Source organism: Rhamphochromis longiceps, linkage group LG11 (genome assembly GCF_057381845.1).
Source record: "Rhamphochromis longiceps isolate RC_006_pf linkage group LG11, R_longiceps_female_GT1.1, whole genome shotgun sequence".
In the NCBI taxonomy this organism is placed as follows: domain Eukaryota; kingdom Metazoa; phylum Chordata; class Actinopteri; order Cichliformes; family Cichlidae; genus Rhamphochromis; species Rhamphochromis longiceps.
This window is the reverse complement of record NC_140567.1, coordinates 25,566,077-25,587,963: the sequence shown is the minus strand read 5'-3', so window position 1 is coordinate 25,587,963 and position 21,887 is coordinate 25,566,077. Positions and strand designations below refer to the sequence as shown.

The window sequence follows — 21,887 nt, the reverse complement described above, 5'->3', positions numbered from 1 at the left end:
TGACATTAAAAATGTCTTTTTAAAAAAAGTAATCTGGCCAAGTGGACAGCAGGAATTGCAACAAATATAACAATAGTTCTGTAAACATATTTTAAGTTGCCAAAAAGGACATAGAAACAATAACATGGAGTCATAAAGATACTTGAAAAACAGGTAATTATTCAATTTTACATATAATGTTTGTAAATCCTGTTCACTAACGTTTGGGGCGATCGTGGTTCAGAGGGTTGGGAAGCTCATCTTGTAACCAGAAGGTTGCCCGTTTGATCCCCAGCTCTGTCTGTCTTGGTCGTTGTGTCCTTGGGCAAGACACTTCATCTACCGCCTACTGGTGATGGCCAGAGGGGCCGATGGTGCGATATGGCTGCCTTGCTTCTGTCAGTCTGCCCCAAGACAGCTGTGGCTACAACTGTAGCTGCCTCCACCAGTGTGTGAACGTGACAGTGAATGGATAGTGGAAATGTAATGTAAAGCGCTTTGAGGGTCTCGAAAAGCGCTATATAAATGCAATCTATTATTATTATAAAGTGTATTTACCAATATAAGTAAAGACATTACACATAAGAAACACGTGAAAACAAATCAGTTTTGGACAGAGGATCACTTTTTGGCACAACACTGAACACCCAGGGGGCGACAGCCTTAGCGGTCTCCTTTCGATGTGGAGGAGCAGCGGCTCTAATCTGAACCATAATCACTGAACTCCTCATCCGATCGCCAAGGGAGAGCCCATCCACCTTTCAGAGAAAGCTTATTTCCTGTCGTTAACACAGGGCTTGATTCACAGATTTTTGGCATTTCTCAACAATGCGCCATCTAGTGGCAGAGTGTTGCCAACATTTAGGACAAAGTAAGTTACTGGCAATGGGCATCATTTTTAAATTTTAAAAAGTCTCACATTTACGACTAGTGACAATGACGATGATTAGTCCCACACATCCCAAGTTCCAAGTAATAAACAAATAAAAGACTTGATTTCACTCACCTGAGATGAAGCACAGATCTCAGGGCTGATTATTAGTTATCAGAATATTAGTCACATAATCCATTAAAACTTCCCCAAAAGGCACCAGCTGACCACTTAGATTGACAAGTGAGGCTTATTTAGCTTTCATCTAATTTTTCATCTAATATTCAGCCCTACCCTCTTTGAGAAAACCCTTATCTGATTGGTTGCCCCTCACAAATACAAGATAAGAAAGGCAGGAGGGTGGGGCTTATGTCCTCAAAGCTAAAGCTATATACCTGAAAAATTAACAACATTAACATCATCCACGTCCTTTGACATCATGTAGAAGAAGAAGTAGAAAAAAAATATCAGAAACAAAAATTTAAAAAGCACATAACTTGACAGAAAAACATTTATTTATCACAGCAGAAGTAACAAAGCTTTTCTTTATGCAATAAAAAACAAGACAAAACAAGAATCATCAAATTATCACAATGTCAAGCTGTAATTGTCCAATAAAAGAAGAGGAAGCAGTGATAAATGATGGCAGCGGAAACCAACAGTCAGGGTTAAGAAAGAGTGAAGAGACTTGGGGAAGTTGCTCTAATGTTTGGGACTTGGCATTATACTAACAATATTCACTCAAGCATCCAAATCAGTAAATCAGGTGTTCTGGTCACTTCCATTTCTGAAATTTCCTCGCTAAATATTCCACGGTCAGCTCTTAGTGGTATGACACCAAAGTGGTATAACAGCAGCACACCCATGAAGATGTAGGACACATAAAATCACGGAGCAGAGTCAATCACTACAGACCTCCAACCTTCATGTGATCTTCAGATCAGCATAAAGCACACTATGACTGGACTCTAGAGCAGTGGAGACATGTTCTCTGGAGTGACGAATCAAGATTCTCCATCTGGACAATGCAATGGACGGTTGCCAGGGGAACGCTTCTTGTCTGATTGCGTTGTGCTAAGTGTAAAGTTTGGTGGAGGGGGATTATTGTGAGGGATTGTTTTCCATTAGTTGGGCTCAGCTGGTTAGTTCCAGTAAAAGGAACTCTTAATGCTTCAGCATACCAAGACATTTTGGACAATTTCATTCTTCTTTGGCGATGGTCTCTTCCCGTTCCTGTTGGAACAACGTGACTGGCCTGCACAGAGTCCCGACCTCCACCCGACAGAACAACTTTGGGATGAATTAGAGCAGAGACTGTGAGCCAGGCCTTCTAGTGCAACATCATTGTCTGACCTCACAAATGTGCTTCTAGACAGGTGTCCAGGTGTACAGAAGCACCAAAAACACCTATAAACACTCCTAAACCTTTGGAAAGCCTTCCTGTAAGAGTTTCAGCTGCCACAGTTGGTCGTACATCATATTAATCCCTATGGATTAAGAATGGGATGTCACTCAAGTTCATATGCGTGTCAAGGTAGACGAGTGAATACTTTTGGCAATAAAGTGTAATCTGTGTGTAAAGCCAGAACTGATGTCTGAGAGATCTTAGTTGGTTCTTAGTTTCACCCAGGAAGGCCCAGAAAACAAATCGACACCTCATGTGTACATCTGCACCAATTTACTGAAGAGTGTAATACTCAATCTGAGACAGTCATTTAGAATTTTGCGAGCTGTGAAGTGTGCCAGAACTTTTGTAAGAACTTGGTGGAGTGAAATCAGGACTCTGATCACTTACACAATCAATGAAGAACTTTAAGAAGAAGTTCACCATAATCTGTAAACACAGTGGTGCAGGAGGCGTTTAACCCATTTTCTTTTGGTTTCTTTTAACATAAGCTATCAACTCTACACATAAATATTTGATGAACGCCTTTCCTCACATGCCCTCCTTCTTCTCATACACTTACACAAGACAATGACACAAACTATCAGGAGCATCCCAAACTGGCAGCACAGCCCAATCGCAAACCACATCCAACAGGAGAGTCCCAGTGGGCAATCGTTGGCAACACCTGAATGCAACACAGATCATTGGAGAAAGAGAGAACAACAAGAATGAGTTACACATTCAGCAAAGGATCACTTTGATCAAATTTGCAGACATTTTGCAAAAGCTGGACGCACATGTTGCACGTGTTGTCTTCTGAGCACTCGTTACAAACAATGTGACGTTCTTCGGGGTGGATGGTGGAGTTGTAGTTGGAGGCTCTGAAGAACAAAAACACACATCTTTATGTTTCTATTGACTACATATGTGGACATGGGTCTTCATTCCTAGTAACTGTGTATTACCTTGTACTGTGATGGCCAGACGCTCACTAAATGTATTCCTGCCACAGGTGACGATACACAGCCAGGGCCCGTTATGTGAGGTTTTTACAGGTTTGAGTTGAACTGTTGATGTATTTGTGAGTGAATATGTATTTGGACTTCTCCACTTCACTTCACAACCATGGTGCTGACCTTTCACCTCACACCTGAGCGTTGCCTCATCGTTTAGCTCGAGAACATCAGAGGGTTTGACGGAGACCAAAACTGAGAAGGAAACAGACAGATAACCACAGATACAGTGAGAATCACAAAGAGAAAGGGAGACCAACAAGGAGCTTCATCCAAATTCATTACACATGACAAAGCTTTATAACATGAGATGAAATACAATGAGAGCATCTTACACTAAGAATTAAAGTAAAAGTGGTAACTCTTTCACACATGGAACATTTTTGGTGAAATGAAACACAAATAAACATTTAACTGTAGAGGGATGGTAATAAGTAGTGACCCAGCTGGTGAGAGAACAGCGTAGGCCTGGACTGTTTGGTTTGGTTTTTTTGGTCACTGTTATAATTTGCTTACACGGCATGACTGTCATATAGAAACACAAAGTAAGCTTTTTATTCAATTATCTGACAAAAAGAAATAAAAACGAAGGAATAAAGCTAAAGTAGTTTTTTAAAGAAAATTCTGTTTATATAGTTAATAGTATAAAAAAATAGAATTATTAATTAATAGTTGTGTCTTATGTAATATTTAATAGCTATGGATGTAATTCTAGAGCCCAGCATATGTCCGTGGCCCCTCCGATGCTTCCCCTTCTCCTGATGGACTCCAGTAATGGCAGGGTGGCCACACTTGACACTGTGGTGGTCCTGCCCACCACCAGGTTGACTAGGAGGGGATTAAGTTGGATTTTGGGAAATGTAGTCTCCAAATTTCAAAACATATACAAGACATGCTGTGCAAGAAATTCATTTTGTATATTTGCTGTATATCCTTTACCTGTTATAGTAAAAGAACCATCAGCCACATAAAATAATTTCCCCTCATTTTTCAGCAGTGATGTTTTTATTAATCTGATTATCAATGTAATGTGCAGGGAAAATGAAAACAAAACCATATTTGTCCTAATATGTTAAACGCTGCACTGTTCGGTTATATTTGAACATTTATTTGTAAATGTGTATTTTTCAGGGTCTGCTGTTTACCTGAGAACACAGAAAGTGAATGGTATCGAGGTGTCCAATCTGCCGAACATGTGAACCGTCCAGCATCTGTTTCTCTCACACTGGAGATTTCCAGATTCGTCAGTCTCACGACTGACCTCTGTGCAAGTTCAGCACTGCCTAACACAGAAAATAAAAATATGTTCTATTATAATGTTACCATCAAATACTTTACTGTTAAGTGTTCTGAGATAATCAAAGACCTTTGCGAGGGAAGCCTCTCTGATCAACACTATGAAGAAGGTCATTTCCATGAAGCCACCGCAGAGAGCGTGTGTAGCTGCTGACCCCACACTTCAATGTGACTTTCTCCCCGACTTTTGCAAAGAAAACTTCACCTGCAGCAGAGAGTGCACCCAGCACTGAAAAGAAGACAATCACAGTGAATAAATACTCTGCTTTTAATTATGCTTATTTAAAGGAGGATATAAGAAACGTCTCTACATGGAGACAAAACCAGTCATATTCTCTGTATGTCGTCGTAAACTTGTGCAGTGACATTAAAGAACCTGAGATGATTAAAACATCACTTCAACCATATTTATAGAAGATTTTTCAGTTTGATTAAACATGAGGTCACACACCATCTACAACATGTATGTGCAGTATTTTAAAGGATTATTCACAATATTGTCTTCACAAGTATATTCACTCACCAAACACAAACAACACAATCACCTTCATTCTGAAAGTCGACCTGAGGGTTTAAAATAAAACACAAATGAACATTTGTGTTAACACTAAATCATAAAAAGAAAACTTATTAAAAGTGAACACTTTCATTTTATACACAGCCACAGAGAGATAAACAGTTTACAGAGAAACCACCAAGCCCTCGCTCGATTTCCATCCTCTCTCTGTGTCGTATGTTAAAAATAAGAAATCCTTCTGAAACATAAAACCCAATTTTAAAATGTAAGTTGAGCTCTTACCTTAATTTTGAGCAGATTCTGTGTCTTTTAGTTCATTTAGTGACGGCAAAAATCTTTCTTCATCCTCTCCGTGCTTCACTTCACTGAAAACAAGAGCTCAAGAATGCAAAAAGTGTAGAAAGCGGAAGACATCTGAAGACAGAGCTGCAAAGTTGTTAGCCACTGCAAACCCCAGATCTTTGTGGGTTTGCTACTCATGTCTGCATTTTCCTGCAATCTAGGCCTGGCATTTTCTACTCAGTGCAGTTCTTACAAAAAGCTGAAGAAAGTTCTGCAGAGTGTCTTAAAACAGGCTCAACTGCACACACTCAGTTAGACTACTCTCATGGATCAATTGTCACAATGATTTCTGCAAAAGAGAAGTGAAAATAACTTGGAAATAAACAAGGAAGTCATAATAGAAAGAAAAGAAAGAACACAGAGTTTGAAAAAAGACTAATATTTATTCATCACAGCAGAAATAAGAAAGTATTTGTTTTCAAAATAAAAGAAACGGAAGGTAAACGAGCTGATTTGGTGTTTTTTCTGTTTTTCCCCCGACAGTCATTAGTTGCAATTTTTTTTATTTAATGACATTTTCTCTTATTGTGGATGCTAAATTCTTTCTTTGTCTTATTTCCTCACACTAGAGGAGGTGTCGTCAGACTAAAGTGATGACACCAAACTCCAATCGTCCAATAAAGGCAGAGAGGACCCGAAGCAGCTGTGGGTCTTGTTGGTTTTCTGAAATAATTTGTGAGTTAAACTTGAACAGATGTCTGATTGATCTCAGGTGGTTCTCAGTTTTACTCAGCAAGGCGCAGGAAAACAAACCGAACCTGCTCTCTGACCAGACCTGTGGTTCGTAATCATGCCCTGAACTAATAAATAACTCAAACAATGACCAGAGAGCAGCAAGCACATATATAATAAGCAGTTTGTAAGTTTGTAAGCAAGTCATCTATTTTGTTTTCTGTAGGATAAAATGCTTTTATTTTTCTTTTGCTATTGTTTGAATAAAGTTCTATCCAAAATTTGATTAAAACTATGAAATATCCCTTAAGAATGAAAATCCAGGTAAATGTTTAGCACTGAAACAAAGAACATGTTGCATTTACTTAATTTAAGAGTGGACATTGGTTGTACATAGACGTTCTAACAATTGAGGTAAATTGATGACGTTATTCATATTCAATAAACTGGTGCATTTTGTGTTGATAAAATGTCATTGTAATGTGTTTTATTGTGGCGGGGCATGGTTGGTAGTGTGGCTGTCACACCTGGGCCACATCAGCTGGTCACGCCTCCCCTGCACATTATAGGGAACTGGGTCCTGAACATGGGTTGTTTTTGGTGATGTGTTCGGCTGCGAGCTGAGAAGCTGCTGCTGTGGTATAAAGTTACAGCAACCATAAAGATAAATGAAAAACAGGTAATTTTCTGAGTTTATCCTTTGTAAATCCTGTTTACTAAAGTCTGTTTACTAAAATAAGTAATGCCATTACACATAAAAAACAAATGGAAATAAATCAGTTTTGGGCAGACGATCCCTTTTGGCACAACACCAAACACCTCACGCGGGAGGCGAAAGCCTTAGCGGTCTCCTTTCGATGTGAAGGAGTAGAGGCTCTACTCTGAACCCATCCATAATCACTGAACTCCTCACCCTGTCGCTAAGAGAGGGCCCATCCACCTTTCATAGAAAGCTCATTTCCTGCAGTTAACAAAAAGATCAGGCCTTCATTCACAAATTTTTGGCATTTCTCAACAATGCGTCATTTGATTGCAGACTGTTGCCAACATTTTGGACAATTAATAATACATTTTAACAATTAAATTAAATGACAAGTAAATCTGGGACTGATTAGTGACAACATCGATGATTAGTTGCACACATCCCGAGTTCCAAATAATAAACAAATTTCACTCACCTGAACTGAAGCACAAACCTAATATTTATCAGAATATTAGTTACACAATCCATTAAAACGTCCACAAAAGTCATTAGCTGACCACTTTAATTGACAAGTGAACATTATTTATCTTATTTTCATCTGAAGCCCTACCCTCCGTAAGAAAATCCTTTTCTACAGTGGCCATGAGAGGCCAAATGGATTGCAACTTAAAAAAACCCCCACCAGCAATAAGAAAAACACTGCAAAAACACACAAAACACAACTGAAATAGGAAAAAAGAAAACAGAAATTAGAAAAAACAAAAACAGAAATAGGAAAAAACTAATTTCCAAAAGCACAAGGGAAGTGTCTCTGGGGAGAAAATAACCCTACAGACCAGTTGCAGGAACCAAAATATGCTAAGAAGTGCGCTGGGAGACACTTAAAAGAAATGCATGTCTATCTATCAGTTTTGTGAGGAAAGAAAAGATGAGAGGTAAGTGTGTTAGCCTAACTATTAGCCTAAAAATCTGTCATCAGTATTATATGAATCATGAGACTAAAACACACTTACATAGCATATTTTGGTTCCTGCGACTGGTCCGTAGGGTTATTGTCTCCCCAGAAACACTTCCCTTGTGCTTGGGAAATCAGTTTTTTCATATTTCTGTTTTCGTTTTTTCTATTTTTGTTTTCTTTTTTCCTATTTCCATTTTCCATCCATCCATCTTCTTCCGCTTTATCCGGGGCCGGGTCGCGGGGGAAGCAGCCTAAGCAGAGAAGCCCAGACCTCCCTCTCCCCAGCCACCTCCTCCAGCTTATCCGGGGGAACACCAAAGCGTTCCCAGGCCAGCCGAGAGATATAATCTCTCCAGCGCAGGGGTGCCCAATCCCGGTCCTCGAGAGCTACTATCCTGCAGCTTTTAGATGCATCCCTACTCCAACACAGCTGAATCAAATGGTTTGATCTCTTCAGCATGCCATCATGTTTGGCAAAGACCTGATAACAAGCCATTCATTTGATTCAGGTGTGTGGGAACAAGGATGTATCTAAAAGCTGCAGGACGGTAGCTCTCGAGGACCGGGATTGGGCACCCCTGCTCCAGCGTGTCCTGGGTCTGCCCCGGGGCCTCCTCCCGGTGGGACATGCCTGAAACACCTCACCCAGGAGGCGCCCAGGAGGCGCCCAGGAGGCATCCTTGTCAGATGCCCGAACCACCTCAGCTGGCTCCTTTTGATGTGGAGGAGCAGCAGCTCTACTCTGAGCCCCTCCCGGATGGCTGAACTTCTCACCCTATCTGTAAGGGAGAGGCCAGCCACCCTTCGGAGGAAACCCATTTCCGCCGCTTGTATCCGCGATCTCGTTCTTTCGGTCACTACCCACAGCTCATGGCCATGGGTGAGGGTAAGGACATAGATTAACCGGTAAATTGAGAGCTTTGCTTTTACACTCAGCTCCCTCTTCACCACAACGGACCGGTGCAGCGTCCGCATCACTGTGGCTGCAGCACCAATCCGTCTGTCGATCTCCGGCTCCCTTCTCCCATCACTCGCGAACAAGACCCCAAGATACTTGAACTCCTCCACTTGGGGCAGGAACTCATCCCCAACCTGGAGTGGGCACTCCACCCTTTTCCAGCTGAGAACCATGGACTCAGATTTGGAGGTGCTGATCCTCATTCCCACTGCTTCACACTCAGCTGTGAACCGTTCCAGTGCGAGCTGGAGGCCCTCACCCGATGAAGCCAACAGAACCACATCATCCGCGAAAAGCAGAGATGAGATTCTGAGGCCATCGAAGTAAAAGCCCTCTGCCACTTGGCTGCACCTAGAAATCCTGTCCATAAAAATGATGAACAGAATCCCATCACCCACCGGGAACGAGTCCGACTTATTGCCGGCAATGCGAACCAAGCTCTTGCAACGCTTGTATAGGGATCGAATGGCCCATAACAATGGGCCAGACATTCCATTTCCATTTTCGTTTTTCCTATTTCTGTTGTGTTTTGTGTGCTTTTGCAGCATTTTTCTTATTGCTGATGTTTTCTTATGTTGCAGTCCGTTAGAAAGGCAGGAGGGCGGGGCTTATGTGCTCAAAACTAAAGATATATACCTGAGAAATTAACAACATGATCAACGTTATCCACTCCCTTTGACATCATATAGAAGAAAAAGTGGGAAAAAAATCTGAAACAAAAAGCTAAAAAAGCACACAGCCTGACAGAAAAACATTTATTTATCAAGTAACAAAGCTTTTCTTTTTGAAATAAAAAACAAGACATAGACAGAATCATTAATCACCAAGGCTGAAGTGAACCAAGCTGTAATCATCCAATAAAAGAAGAGAAACCAGTGACAAATGATGGCAGCGGAAATCAACAGTCAGAGTTAACAAAGAGTGAGAAGATTCAGGAAAGTTACTCTAATGTTTGGGACTTGTTATTATACTAAAAATATTCACTCAAGCATCCAAATCGTTAAATTCAGATGTTTTGGTCACTTCTATCTCTAAATTTCCACATGACTAAATATTCCACAGTCAACTGTTAGTGTTATGGTACCAAAGTGGAATGACAGCACCACACCCATGAAGTGGAAGCCCACATAAAATCACAGAGCAGAGTCAATTACCACAGACCTCCAACCTTCATGTGACCTTCAGATCAGCATAAAGCACACGACGACTGGAGCAGTGGAGACATGTTCTCTGGAGTGACGAATCAAGATTCTCCATCTGGACTATCCAATTGACGGTTGCCAGGGGAATGCTACTTGTCCGCCTGCGTTGTGCCAAATGTAAAGTTTGGTGGAGGATTATTGTGAGGGGCTGTTGTTCAGGAGTTGGGGTTTAACGGCTTATTTCCAGTAAAATGAACTCTTAATGCTTCAGCATACCAAGACGTTTTGGACAATTTCATTCTTCCAACTTTGTGGGAACAGTTTGGCGATGGTCTCTTCCTGTTCCTGTTGGAACAACGTGACTGGCCTGCACAGAGTCCCGGCCTCAACCTGACAGAACACCTTTGAGATGAATTAGAGTGGAGACTGCGAGCAAGGTCCAACATCAGTGTCTGACCTCACAAATGTGCTTCTGGAAGAATGGTCAACTCCTATAAACACTCCCAAACCTATGGAAAGCCTTCCCATAAGAGTTTAAGATGCCACAGTTGGTCCTACATGATATTAAACCCTAAGGATTAAGAATGAGATGCCACTCAAGTTTATATGTGTATGAAGGTAGACTAGTGAGTCATTTGCAAGTAAAGCCTGACCAGATGTCTGACTTCAGGTAGATTTCAGTTCTTAGTTTTACTCAGCGAGGTCCAGGAAATAAACCAAATATTTTATCTGTACATCTGCACCAATTTTCTGAAGAGTGTAATACTCAAACTGAGACAGTCATTTAGACTTAAGCCATTTTTTGTTTCATCATCAACGATCAACTCTACACATAAATATTTGATGAACGCCTTTCCTCACATACCCTCCTTCTTCTCATACACTTACACAAGACAATGACACAAACTATCAGGAGAACAAACTGACAGCACACCCCCATTGCAATCCACATCCAACAGGAGAGTCCCAGTGGGCAATCGTTGGCAACACCTGAATGCAACACAGATCATTGGACAAAGTGAGAATGACAAGAATGAGTTACACATTCAACAAAGGATCACTTTGATCCAATTTTCAGACATTTTTCAAAAGCTGGACACACATGTTGTACATGTTGTCTTCTAAACTTCTTCTTCTTCCTCCTAGCGTTTTTCCCACTCGGTTGCAGGGTCCGCTTTTCTGCAAAGTCGTCTCCACTTGGGTCGGTCAAGGGCATCGGTCAGATCGGCTTCGATCTTCTTCACGTCGTCCTTGATTCGGTCCATCCATCTCCGCTTTGGTCTGCCTCTAGGTCGACGTCCTTGGGGGCTGAGCCGCAGTGCTGTTCTCACCACTGAGTTCTCATCGCTCCGTACCACATGTCCGTACCACCGCAGCCTCGCTTCTTGCATCTTATCTGTGATTGGCGCGATTCCCATCCTCTTTCTAACGTCGGTGTTCATGACGTGGTCCCATCGTGTCAGGCCTAGGCACCATCGCAGCATCCGCATTTCCATCGTGTGAAGGGCTTGTTCGTGCTTTGCGGTGGCTGGCCAGCACTCGGATCCATAGAGGGCGACGGGGCGCACTACACTCTTGTAGATCTTTGACTCGAGGCGATTGGGCATTCTTCGGTCACACAGGACGCCGGTGACTTGGCGCCATTTCATCCACGCTGCGTTGATCCTGGCTCGTACATCTAGTAGGATATCGCCGTCATTGCTGATCATCGATCCGAGGTATTTGAAATGAGGTACTTTCGCCAGATCTTCTCCATCGACGCTGATCGTGCCGTCGGTCTGGGGGCCAGCCTCTAAGTATTCGGTCTTGTTGGTGTTGAGCCTCAGGCCGAAGTCAGCTAGGCGAGTCTTCCACTGCTGCGTTTGGTATTGCAGTTCTATTCGCGATTCATCGGCCAGGAAGACATCGTCGGCGTAGAGAAGTGTCCAGGGATGGGGTGACTGGAGATCCGCCGTCGCAGTGTCCATGCAAAGGATGAAGAGCAGCGGGGAGAGTGCCGAGCCTTGGTGGACGCCCACATTGATGTTAAAGGGCGGCGATGTTCCCACTGGGCTTCTGACCACGCTGGTGACTTGTCGGTAGAGGAGCTTTGTCCAGTTGACGTAGGCTTCAGGAACTCCATGTGATCGCAGGGCGTGCCAGATGAGGTCGTGTGGGACACGGTCAAACGCCTTTTCCAAGTCGAGGAAGGCCATGTGGATGGTCTTGGACTTCTCTCGGTGCTTCTCCAAAAGCAGGCGGGCAGCATGGATGGCGTCCGTCGTGCCACGCCCCCTGATGAAGCCACATTGGTTGGGCGTTAAGTTGACGATTTCTCGCATCCTGGCGTCGATGATCCGTTCGAAAACCTTCATGGTATGGCTTAGGAGTCGGATCGGGCGGTAGTTGGAGCATTCAGCCACATCGCCTTTCCCTTTCCAGATGGGCACCGTTATGCTGGTTGACCAGGCTGCTGGGACGGTCCCGTCTCTGATGATGCTATTGAACAGGCTGGCGAGGACTAAGGCGCCTTGGCGCCCGAGCAGCTTCCAGACTTCGGCTGGTATGTCGTCTGGTCCGGTCGCTTTGCCATTCTCCATATTTTTAACGGCTGCGACGGGGGACGCCCTAGCTTTTTGAGACGTCATTGCATGGGATGTGACTGTGGATTACATCGACCGGCGCGTCACTCCACCTGACGTCGAGGACCCTCACCGTTAGCCAACTTCCCGAGGGTCGTTGTTTCCAGCTGGCACCGCGAGGAGGTGGTGATGGGATTTTGCCAGCCACATGTTGTCTTCTAAACACTCGTTACAAATGTGACGTTCTTCGGGGTGGATGGTGGAGTTGTTGTAGTTGGAGGCTCTGAAGAACAAAAACACACATCTTTATGCTTCGTTGACCACATATGTAAACATGGGTCTTCATTCCTAGTAACTGTGTATTACCTTGTACTTTGATGGCCAGACGCTCAATAAACGTATTCCTGCCACAGGTGACGAAACACAGCCAGGGACCATTATGTGAGGTTTTTACAGGTTTGAGTTGAACTGTTGATGTATTTGAGGGTAAATATGTATTTAGACGCCTCCACTCTACTTCACAACCATGGTGCTGACCTATAACCTCACACTGGAGCGTTGCCTCATCGTTCAGCTTGAGAACAGCAGAGGGTTTGACGGAGACCAAAACTGAGAAGGAGAACAGATGGACAACAACAGATACAGTGAGAATCACAAAGAGAAAGGGAGACAAACAAAGTGCTTCATCCAAACTCATTACACACGTGACAAAGCTTTATAACATGAGAGGAAAAACAGTGAGAGCATCTTACACTAAGTATTAAAGGGAAAGTGGCAACTCTTTCACACATGGGAACATTTTTGGTGATATGAAAATATCATAAATAAACATTTAACTGTAGAGCAATTGTAATAAGTAGTTATACAGCTGGTAAGAAAAAAGAGCAGGCCTTGATTACTTTGTATTATTTGTTTGATGTCGCAGTTTGGAATCAGAGAGGACAAAGTTTTAGCAGGAAGGATGTCTGTAGCACAGAGTTTGTTAAAGCATCACAGCAGTGATGTTTTTATTAATCTGATTATCAGTGTAACGTGGAAGGATCCTTAAAACAAAAACATAACAGGCCTAATATGTTAAACCCATCACTGATCCATTAAATGTGAACATTTATTTGTAAAAAAATTTGCAATTTTCCAGGGTCTGCTTTTTACCTGAGAACAGAGAAAGTGAATGTTCATGACGTGTCCCATCTGCCAAACATTTGAACTCTCCGGTATCTGTTTCTCTCACACTGGAGATTTCCAGATTGTTCTGTCTCACGACTGACCTCCGTGCAAGTTCAACAAGTCCTAACACAGAAAATAGAAATAGGCTCTAATATAATTAGTCATCATATACTGATGTTAACTGTTAAGTATTCTGAGATTCTCAAGTACCTTTGCGAGTGAAGCCTCTCTGATCAACATTAAACACAACGTCAGTTCCATGATGCCACTGCAGAGTGTGTCTGTAGCTGCTGACCCCACAGTTCAATGTGACCTTCCCCCCGACTTTTGCAAAGAAATCTTCACCTGCAGCAGAGAGTGCACCCAGCACTGAAAAGAAGACAATCACAGTTAATAAATACTCTGCTTTTATTAATGTGTATTTAAAGGAGGATACAAGAAATGTCTCTGCATGGAGACAAAACAAGTCATATTCTCTCTTTATGTTAGAGAACCTGAGTAAAACACCACTACAACCATATTTATGCATGATTTTTCAATTAGATCAAACATGAGATCACACACCATCTACAACATGTCATGGTCCTGGGTCGGTGACCCAGCGCTTTAAGTTTATTATTATCATTTTCTAGTTTATTATTATGATGATTATTATTGTTTGAGTTCTCTTCGGTCTGCCTCTGAGTCTGCGTCTGTATCTCTGTCTGTCTATGGTGTCACCCCGTCTGTTTGTGAATCTGTCTGTTCAGTTCAGCATCTTGTCTGGTTCCCTGTGTCTGAGTTTCCTGTTTTATTGTGAAGGTCTGTGTCTTATGTGAGTGTGCTCAGTTTACATTTCCCCTGTCTCGTCAGCTGTGATTTCTCCCAGGTGTGTTCCCCTCCTGTCTCTCATCCCTTGATTACTACCGTCTGTGTATTTAAGCCCTGTGTTTCTCTGTGTCAGTGTTGCGTTGTACCCTCAACTAGCTGTGTGTTCTGCTTCTATGTGCCTAGTGTTTAGTCTCCTGCTCCAGTTTTCTTTTCCAGTGTTTCAGTCCTTGGTTCCTCTGTTCAGACTTTTGTTTGTCTTTTGGTGAGTTTAGTTTGTACGAGGTTTTTCCCAGCAATAAAGCTGCGCTTTCAGTTTCACTTCCGTGTCTGAGTTCTGCATTTTGGGTCCACCACTCCTGCTTGCCTGCCTGCCACACAGCGATTCATGACACAACATGTGTGTGCAGTATTTTAAAGGATTATTCACAATATTGTCTTCACAAGTATATTCACTCACCAAACACAAACAACACAATCACCTTCATTCTGAAAGTCGACCTGAGGGTTTAAAATAAAACACAAATGAACATTACTGTTAACACGACATCATAACAAGAAAACTAATTAAACGTGAACACTTTCATTTCACACACAGCCACAGAGAGATTCTTCTTCACATGAACACTTTACAGAGAAACCACCAAGCCCTCGCTCTGTTTCCGTCCTCTCTCTGTGTTAAAAACAATAAAACTCAGCGTTGGACTTAAAAAGTGAAAAAGAGTGTCACTGAGAAAGTCAAACATTTCTTGTGGCTCTTTAATTTAATCTCACCAACAGCTCATGTGAAGGTGTTTCCTGTAAAGCTGCTGTAACTTTACCTGACTGCTCATCAGAAATGAGAAGTTTTAATTAGAAAAATAAAAATTTATTTCCTCTGGACCGACTTAAATAAATTCTCCTAAAAAAACAGCTCAACTGAGATCATTAAGTGTCCAATTAAATAGCGTTAAAATGAATATTAACACTTATTAAGAATTTGCTGCCACCAAAAAGGTGCTTTCATTGGAGTTTCAAACTTAAATCTGTGAGTCCAAATTGACAAATTAAATCAGTTTTAACTTCGACTCCGTACAAACAACAATTTCTGAAACACTTAAAACATTTTCATCTGTATTGGCTCTTAAACTGGTCCCTCTGCACTAACTTTGAACTCCATTACGGAGCAAACAGAAAGTTTCTAGGATGGTCATGTTAAATCCTTTGTATTTATTTTGAAATATAAAACCAAATTTTAAAATGTAGGTTGAGCTCTTACCTTAATTTTGAACAGATTCTGTCTTTTAGTTCAGTTATTGAAGCTAAAATATTTTTTCTTCCTCTGTGCTTCACTTCACTGAAAATAAGATCTAAAGGATGCAAAAGTGTAGAAGGTGGAAGACATCTGAAGACAGAGCTGCACTCTGCAAAGTTGTAGGCCACTGCAAACCCCAGATCTTTGTAGGTTTGCTACTCAGGTCTGCATTTTCCTGCAATCTAGGCCTGGCATTTTCTACTCAGTGCAGTTCTTACAAAAAGCTGAAGAAAGTTCTGCACAGTGACTTAAAAAAGGCTCAGCTGCACACACTCAGTAGGATTACGGTCATGGATCACAATGTGATCACAATGATTCCTGTAACAGAGAAGTGAAAATAACTTGGAACTAAACAGGGAAGTCATAATAGGAAGAACAGAAAGAACACAGAGTTTTATGTAACTTTATCTGACTGCTCATCAGAAATGAGAAGTCTTTAAGAAGAAAAATAGAAATTTGTCTCTACTGAACTGACTCCATCATGGAAATTTGTTTATACACAGTTTCACTAATTTTCCTTAATTGAGATGTGAGTAGCAAACCCCAGATCTTTGTGGGTTTGCTACTCATGTCTGTAAGTCATAACAGGAAAAATAGAAAAAATGGTAAATGGTAAATGGACTGGTTCTTATATAGCACTTTTCTACTCTGTCTGAGCACTCAAAGCGCTTTATACGACTAAGAACATAAGAGTTTGAAAAAAGACCAATATTTATTCATCACAGCAGAAGTAAGAAAGTAATAGTTTTCAATATAAAAGAAAATGAAGGTAAATGAGCTGATTTAAAGAGTTAAACTCAGTTTTATTCTTTTGTGTTGTGTTTGTGTTCAAATATTGTGTTCAGCATTTCGTCACTGATCTTCCCCTCTTGTCTTACCAGGTTTAGGAGAGTGGAGCGACTGTGAAATCAAGTGTTGCAGTTGTTTGTCTGTCACAGGAACACAAGCATGGAGCAGGACCCGGGAACCACGTTATTGAAACTGTTGCACATTGCTCACTAATTGCCACTATAAATAAACACACTGTCTCGGACTGGAAGGTCCTGCATTTGGGTCCCGTTCTTGCCATGCACCCTGACAAACTCAGTTACAGATGTCATTAATGGTTGTGAAATCCATCTTCTGAAGCCTCATTAGCCTCCCCCAGGTGTTAACAAAGGCAAACATCATCATTTTTAGACCACCTTCAGGGTGGTCAGTTGGTTCTCTGCTTACTTGGTTAAAAAGCTGCATCCAAAAAACTGTACAGTATGACGCACATAAGACACATACTTACTGATATGTGTTTGAGCTCTATATGCGCAAAGTAATAACTAATTACTTAATTAGTTATTAAAGAACTTACTTAAAGAAGTCCAGACGCTTTTCTTTGCAAGCTCCTTTGACAACTAATAAAACACTTGAATTTCACTCACCTGAACTGAAGCACGAACCTCTGGGATGGTTATTAGATATCAGAATATTAGTCACACAATCCATTAAAACGTCTCCAAAACACACCAACTGACCACTTAGATTGACAGGTGAGCCTTATTTGTGTAATACTATCTAATATTTAGTTAATATTTATCTAATAGATAGCTTTACCCACCTTGAGAAAACTTTCTTCTGATTGGCTGCCCCTCACAAATACAAGATTAGAATGGCAGGAGAGTGGGGCTTATGTGCTCAACCCTAAAAGCTATTTAGCTGACCAATTAACATGAAGATTATCCACTGTTTTTGACAACATATAGAGCAAAAACTAGAAAAAAAAATCAGAAACAAAAATTGAAAGAGCACACAGCTTGACAGAAAGACATTTATTTATCACAACAGAAGTAACAAAGTTTTTTTTTTAAGTAAAATTAAAAAAAAACATGAATCATTGAAAAATCACGATCTCCAAACCAAAGGAAAACAAGTTGTTTTGGTGCTTTGTTTTCTTTCTGTAAAACACATTAGTTGTTATCTCCTCACTCTAACAGGTCGAGGAGGGGACTGAAGGTGACTACTGATGGCAGTGGAAACCAACAGTCAGAGTTAGCACAAAGAGTGAAGCTACAACAAAGTCGCTCTAATGTTTGGCTGCCATTAGGGCGCTGACATCAGTAGAACAAGGTGTTCTAGTGACTTCTCTGGCCACAGGCGTATAAAATAAGCCACGTAGGCATTCAGACCTCTTCTACAAACTTTTGTTAAACAACGAGTCGCTTTCAGGAGCTCATTGAATTCCAGTGTGGTGCCATGATAGGATGCCATCTTGCAACAAATCCAGTTGTGAAATGTTGTTGTTACTAAATATTCCACAATCAGCTGTTAGTGGCATTATAACAAAGTGGAAGCGATCGGGAATGACAGCAATGCAGCTATAAAGTGATAGGTTGTGTAAAATCACAGGGTAGGGTCAGTGGATGCCGAGCTTCATAGTGTGCAGAGTCTCCAACTTTCTGCAGAGTCAATCGCAACAGACCTCCAAACTTCAGGTCTTACGATTAGCTCAAGAACAGTGCACAGGGAGCTTCATGGGATGAGTTTTACACAACCAAGCAGCTGCATCCAAGCCTCACATCAACAAAGACAATGCAAAACATCACATGCAGTGGTTTAAAGCATGCCACCACTGGACTCTTGAGCAGTGGATAGATGATTTGTGGAGTGACAAATCATACTTCTCCATCTGGCAATCCAGTGGATGAGTCTGGCTTAAAGGTTGCCAGGGGAACGGTACTTGTCTGACTGCATTGGACTTACTGTAAAGTTTGGTGTAGAGGGGATTATTGTGTGGGATTGTTGTTCTGGAGTAGAGCTTGGTCGCTCCAGTAAGAGGAATTGTTACTGCTTCAGCATACCAAGACATTTTGGAGAACTCCATGCTGCCAACTTTGTGTGAACAGTTTGAGGATGGCCTCTTCCTGTTCCTCTACAAGACAGCACAAAGCAAGGTCTATAAAGACATGGATGAGTGACTGTGGTGAGGAAGAACTTTTGAACAGAACATCTTTAGGATGAATTAGAGCAGAGACTGCAAACCAGGCCTTCTCATCTCAGTGTTTGATCTCACAACTGTGCTTCTGGAAGAACAGTCAAGAATTCCCATAAACACACTCCAAAACTTTGTGGAAAGCCTTCCTAGAAGAATTATAGCTGTTATAACTGAAAAAGTTGGGCCTACATTATATTAAATCCTGTGGATTAAAAATGGGGTGTCACTCAAGTTCATGTGCGTTTGGAGGCAGACGAATAAATACTTTTGGCAATAAAGTGTAATTTGGGAGAAAAGCCTGAACAGATGTCTGAGAGATTTCAGGTGGTTCTCGGTTTTACTCAGCAAAGCCCAGGAAACAAAACAAATACTTCATCTGTACATCTACTGATTTACTGAAGAGTGTAATAGATAATCCGAGACACTCAGTTAGACTTTTGCCAGTTGTGAAATGTCCAGGACTTTGTAAGAGCTTGGTGTAGTGAAACTATGAATCTGATCAGTTACACATTCGGCGAAGAGGTTAGACCAACATAATCTGTAACCACAGCTATCAGCACTATACATAAATACTTGATGAACGCCTTTCCTCACATACCATCCTTCCACTCATGCACTTACACAAGACTGTGACACAAACTATCAGGAACATCCCAAACTGGCAGCACACCCCTATTGCAATCCACATCCAACAGGAGAGTCCCAGTGGGCAATCGTCGGCAGTACCTGAATGCAACACAGAGAAAGAGAACGTGAGAATGACAAGAATGAGTTACACATTCAGCAAAGGATCAAAGGATCAAATTTGCAGACATTTTCAAAAGCTGGACGCACATGTTGTACATGTTGTACATGTTGTACATGTTGTCTTCTGAACACTCGTTACAAATAATGTGATGTTCTTTCGGGTGGATGGTGGAGTTGTTGAAGTTGGAGGCTCTGAAGAACAAAAACACAAATCTTTGTTTCTTTTGACCACATATGTACACATGGGCCCTCATTCCATGCACCCGTGTATTACCCTTTATGGTAATACTCTTACTCAGTTGTTTGCCATCACAGGTGATGATACACTCCCAGGTCCCATTATGTGAGCTTGTTACAGATTTGAGTTGAACTGTTGATGGCCATTCAGGTGAATCAGCATTTGGGCTCTTCCACTTCACTTCACAACCTTTTAGCAGATGTTTCACCTCACAGTGGAGCGTTGCCTCATCACACAGTTTGAGAACAGCAGAGGGAGTCACAGAGACCGAAACTGAGAAGGACGGAGGTGAGGATACAGTGAGAATCAGAAAGAGAAAGGGGAGTCATTAGACACATGGCACAGCTTTATAACATGAGAGAAAGAGTTAAGAAAAAACAAAACGGCATATTACACTGCATGTTAATAGACAAATAACCATTTCACACACTTGTCAGAATGTTATGGATATAAAACCACCAAAAATTTAACAGTGACAGGATCACAGGAAGTAGTTGGTGAAGATAGGATCAGGCTTGGACTATTCATTACATCAGAAACTGATTCTTATTTTTGCATTTCAAACAATTGAAGGCCAGACTGTAAAGTTTGTTGGTTATACAGAGAAGACTGCCACATAGAAACACACCATAGGTTTTTCTCTAAGCAGCAGTTTACTGAAAACAAATACAACAGAAAATAAGGACACTTTTATGTTAAAGCTCATACATTATAGTTACAGAACCATTAGTCACATTGAAAAAATTCCCCTCATTTCACAGCAGTGATGTTTTTATTAAACCCATCACTGCTCCATTAAATGTGAACATTTATTTGTAAATGTATATTTTCCAGGGTCTGCTGTTTACCTGAGAACACAACAAGTGAATGGTATCGAGGTGTCCAATCTGCCGAACATTCGAACTCTCCAGCATCTGTGTCTCTCACACTGGAGATTTCCAGATTCGTCTGTCTCACAACTGACCTCTGTGCAAGTTCAACATTGCCTAACACAGAAAATAAAAATATGTTCTAATATAATGTTATCATCAAATACTTTACTGTTAAGTGTTCTGAGATACTCAAGTACCTTTGCGAGTGATGCCTGACGGATAAACAGTAAAAAGAAGGTCATTTATATGATGCCACTGCAGAGTGTGTCTGTAGCTGCTGACCCCACACTTCAATGTGACTTTATCCCCAACATTTGCAAAGAAAACTTCCCCTGCTGCAGAGAGTGCACCCAGCACTGAGAAGAAGGCAAATAAATTAAATAAATACTCATCTTGTATTAATGAGTATTTAAAGGAGGATATAACAAATGTCTTTACATGGAGACAAAACCAGTAATATTCTCTGTATGTCGTCATAAACTTGTAGTGACATTAAAGAACCTGAGATCAGATTATAAATTATTTTTTAATTAGATTAAACATGAGGTCACACCATCTACAACATGTGTGTGCAGTATTTTAAAGTATTATTCACAATATTGTCTTCACAGGTATATTCACTCACCAAACACAAACAACACAATCACCTTCATTCTGAAAGTCGACCTGAGGGTTTAAAATAAAACACAAATGAACATTACTGTTAACACGACATCATAACAAGAAAACTAATTAAACGTGAACACTTTCATTTCACACACAGCCACAGAGAGATTCTTCTTCACATGAACACTTTACAGAGAAACCACCAAGCCCTCGCTCTGTTTCCGTCCTCTCTCTGTGTCGCATGTTAAAAACAATAAAACTCAGCGTTGGACTTAAAAAGTGAAAAACAGTCAAACATTTCTTGTGGCTCTTTAATTTAATCTCACCAACAGCTCATGTGAAGGTGTTTCCTGTAAAGCTGCTGTAACTTTACCTGACTGCTCATCAGAAATGAGACGTTTTTAAGAAGAAAAATAAAAATTTATTTCCTCTGGACCGACTTAAATAAATTCTCCTAAAAAAACAGCTCAACTGAGATCATTATACGTCCAATTAAATAGCATCAAAATGAATATTAACACTTATTAAGAATTTGCTGCCACCAAAAAGGTGCTTTCATTGGAGTTTCAAACTTAAATCTGTGAGTCCAAATTGACAAATTAAATCAGTTTTAACTTCGACTCCGTACAAACAACAATTTCTGAAACACTTAAAACATTTTCATCTGTATTGGCTCTTAAACTGGTCCCTCTGCACTAACTTTGAACTCCATTACGGAGCAAACAGAAAGTTTCTAGGATGGTCATGTTAAATCCTTTGTATTTATTTTGAAATATAAAACCAAATTTTAAA

At 41.1% G+C, this 21,887-nt stretch overlaps 3 protein-coding genes across 3 annotated transcripts; all 3 read right to left on the bottom strand.

The window, feature by feature from the left end:
• Window positions 1-1,374: 1,374 nt before the first annotated feature.
• On the bottom strand, window positions 1,375-5,652 carry LOC146659314 (uncharacterized). The gene is made up of 7 exons (XM_085423300.1): window positions 5,346-5,652; window positions 5,070-5,110; window positions 4,617-4,775; window positions 4,396-4,533; window positions 3,203-3,445; window positions 3,035-3,118; window positions 1,375-2,922 (listed from the first exon to the last, which is right to left on the bottom strand). Exons 2-7 carry the CDS (start codon window positions 5,095-5,097, stop codon window positions 2,756-2,758), a joined length of 819 nt encoding a protein of 272 aa, XP_085279426.1. The 5' UTR covers window positions 5,098-5,110; window positions 5,346-5,652; the 3' UTR covers window positions 1,375-2,755.
• Window positions 5,653-12,590: 6,938 nt separating this feature from the next.
• LOC146659313 (cell adhesion molecule 3-like) lies at window positions 12,591-14,861 on the bottom strand. The gene is made up of 5 exons (XM_085423299.1): window positions 14,834-14,861; window positions 13,777-13,935; window positions 13,552-13,689; window positions 12,766-13,008; window positions 12,591-12,682 (listed from the first exon to the last, which is right to left on the bottom strand). Exons 1-5 carry the CDS (start codon window positions 14,859-14,861, stop codon window positions 12,618-12,620), a joined length of 633 nt encoding a protein of 210 aa, XP_085279425.1. The 3' UTR covers window positions 12,591-12,617.
• A 2,643-nt stretch (window positions 14,862-17,504) lies between these two features.
• LOC146659312 (uncharacterized) lies at window positions 17,505-21,142 on the bottom strand. Its single transcript, XM_085424186.1, has 6 exons — window positions 21,115-21,142; window positions 20,687-20,845; window positions 20,466-20,603; window positions 19,675-19,890; window positions 19,467-19,571; window positions 17,505-19,358 (listed from the first exon to the last, which is right to left on the bottom strand). The coding sequence occupies exons 1-6, from the start codon at window positions 21,140-21,142 to the stop codon at window positions 19,192-19,194; spliced, it is 813 nt and encodes a 270-aa protein (XP_085280312.1). The 3' UTR covers window positions 17,505-19,191.
• Window positions 21,143-21,887: the final 745 nt, after the last annotated feature.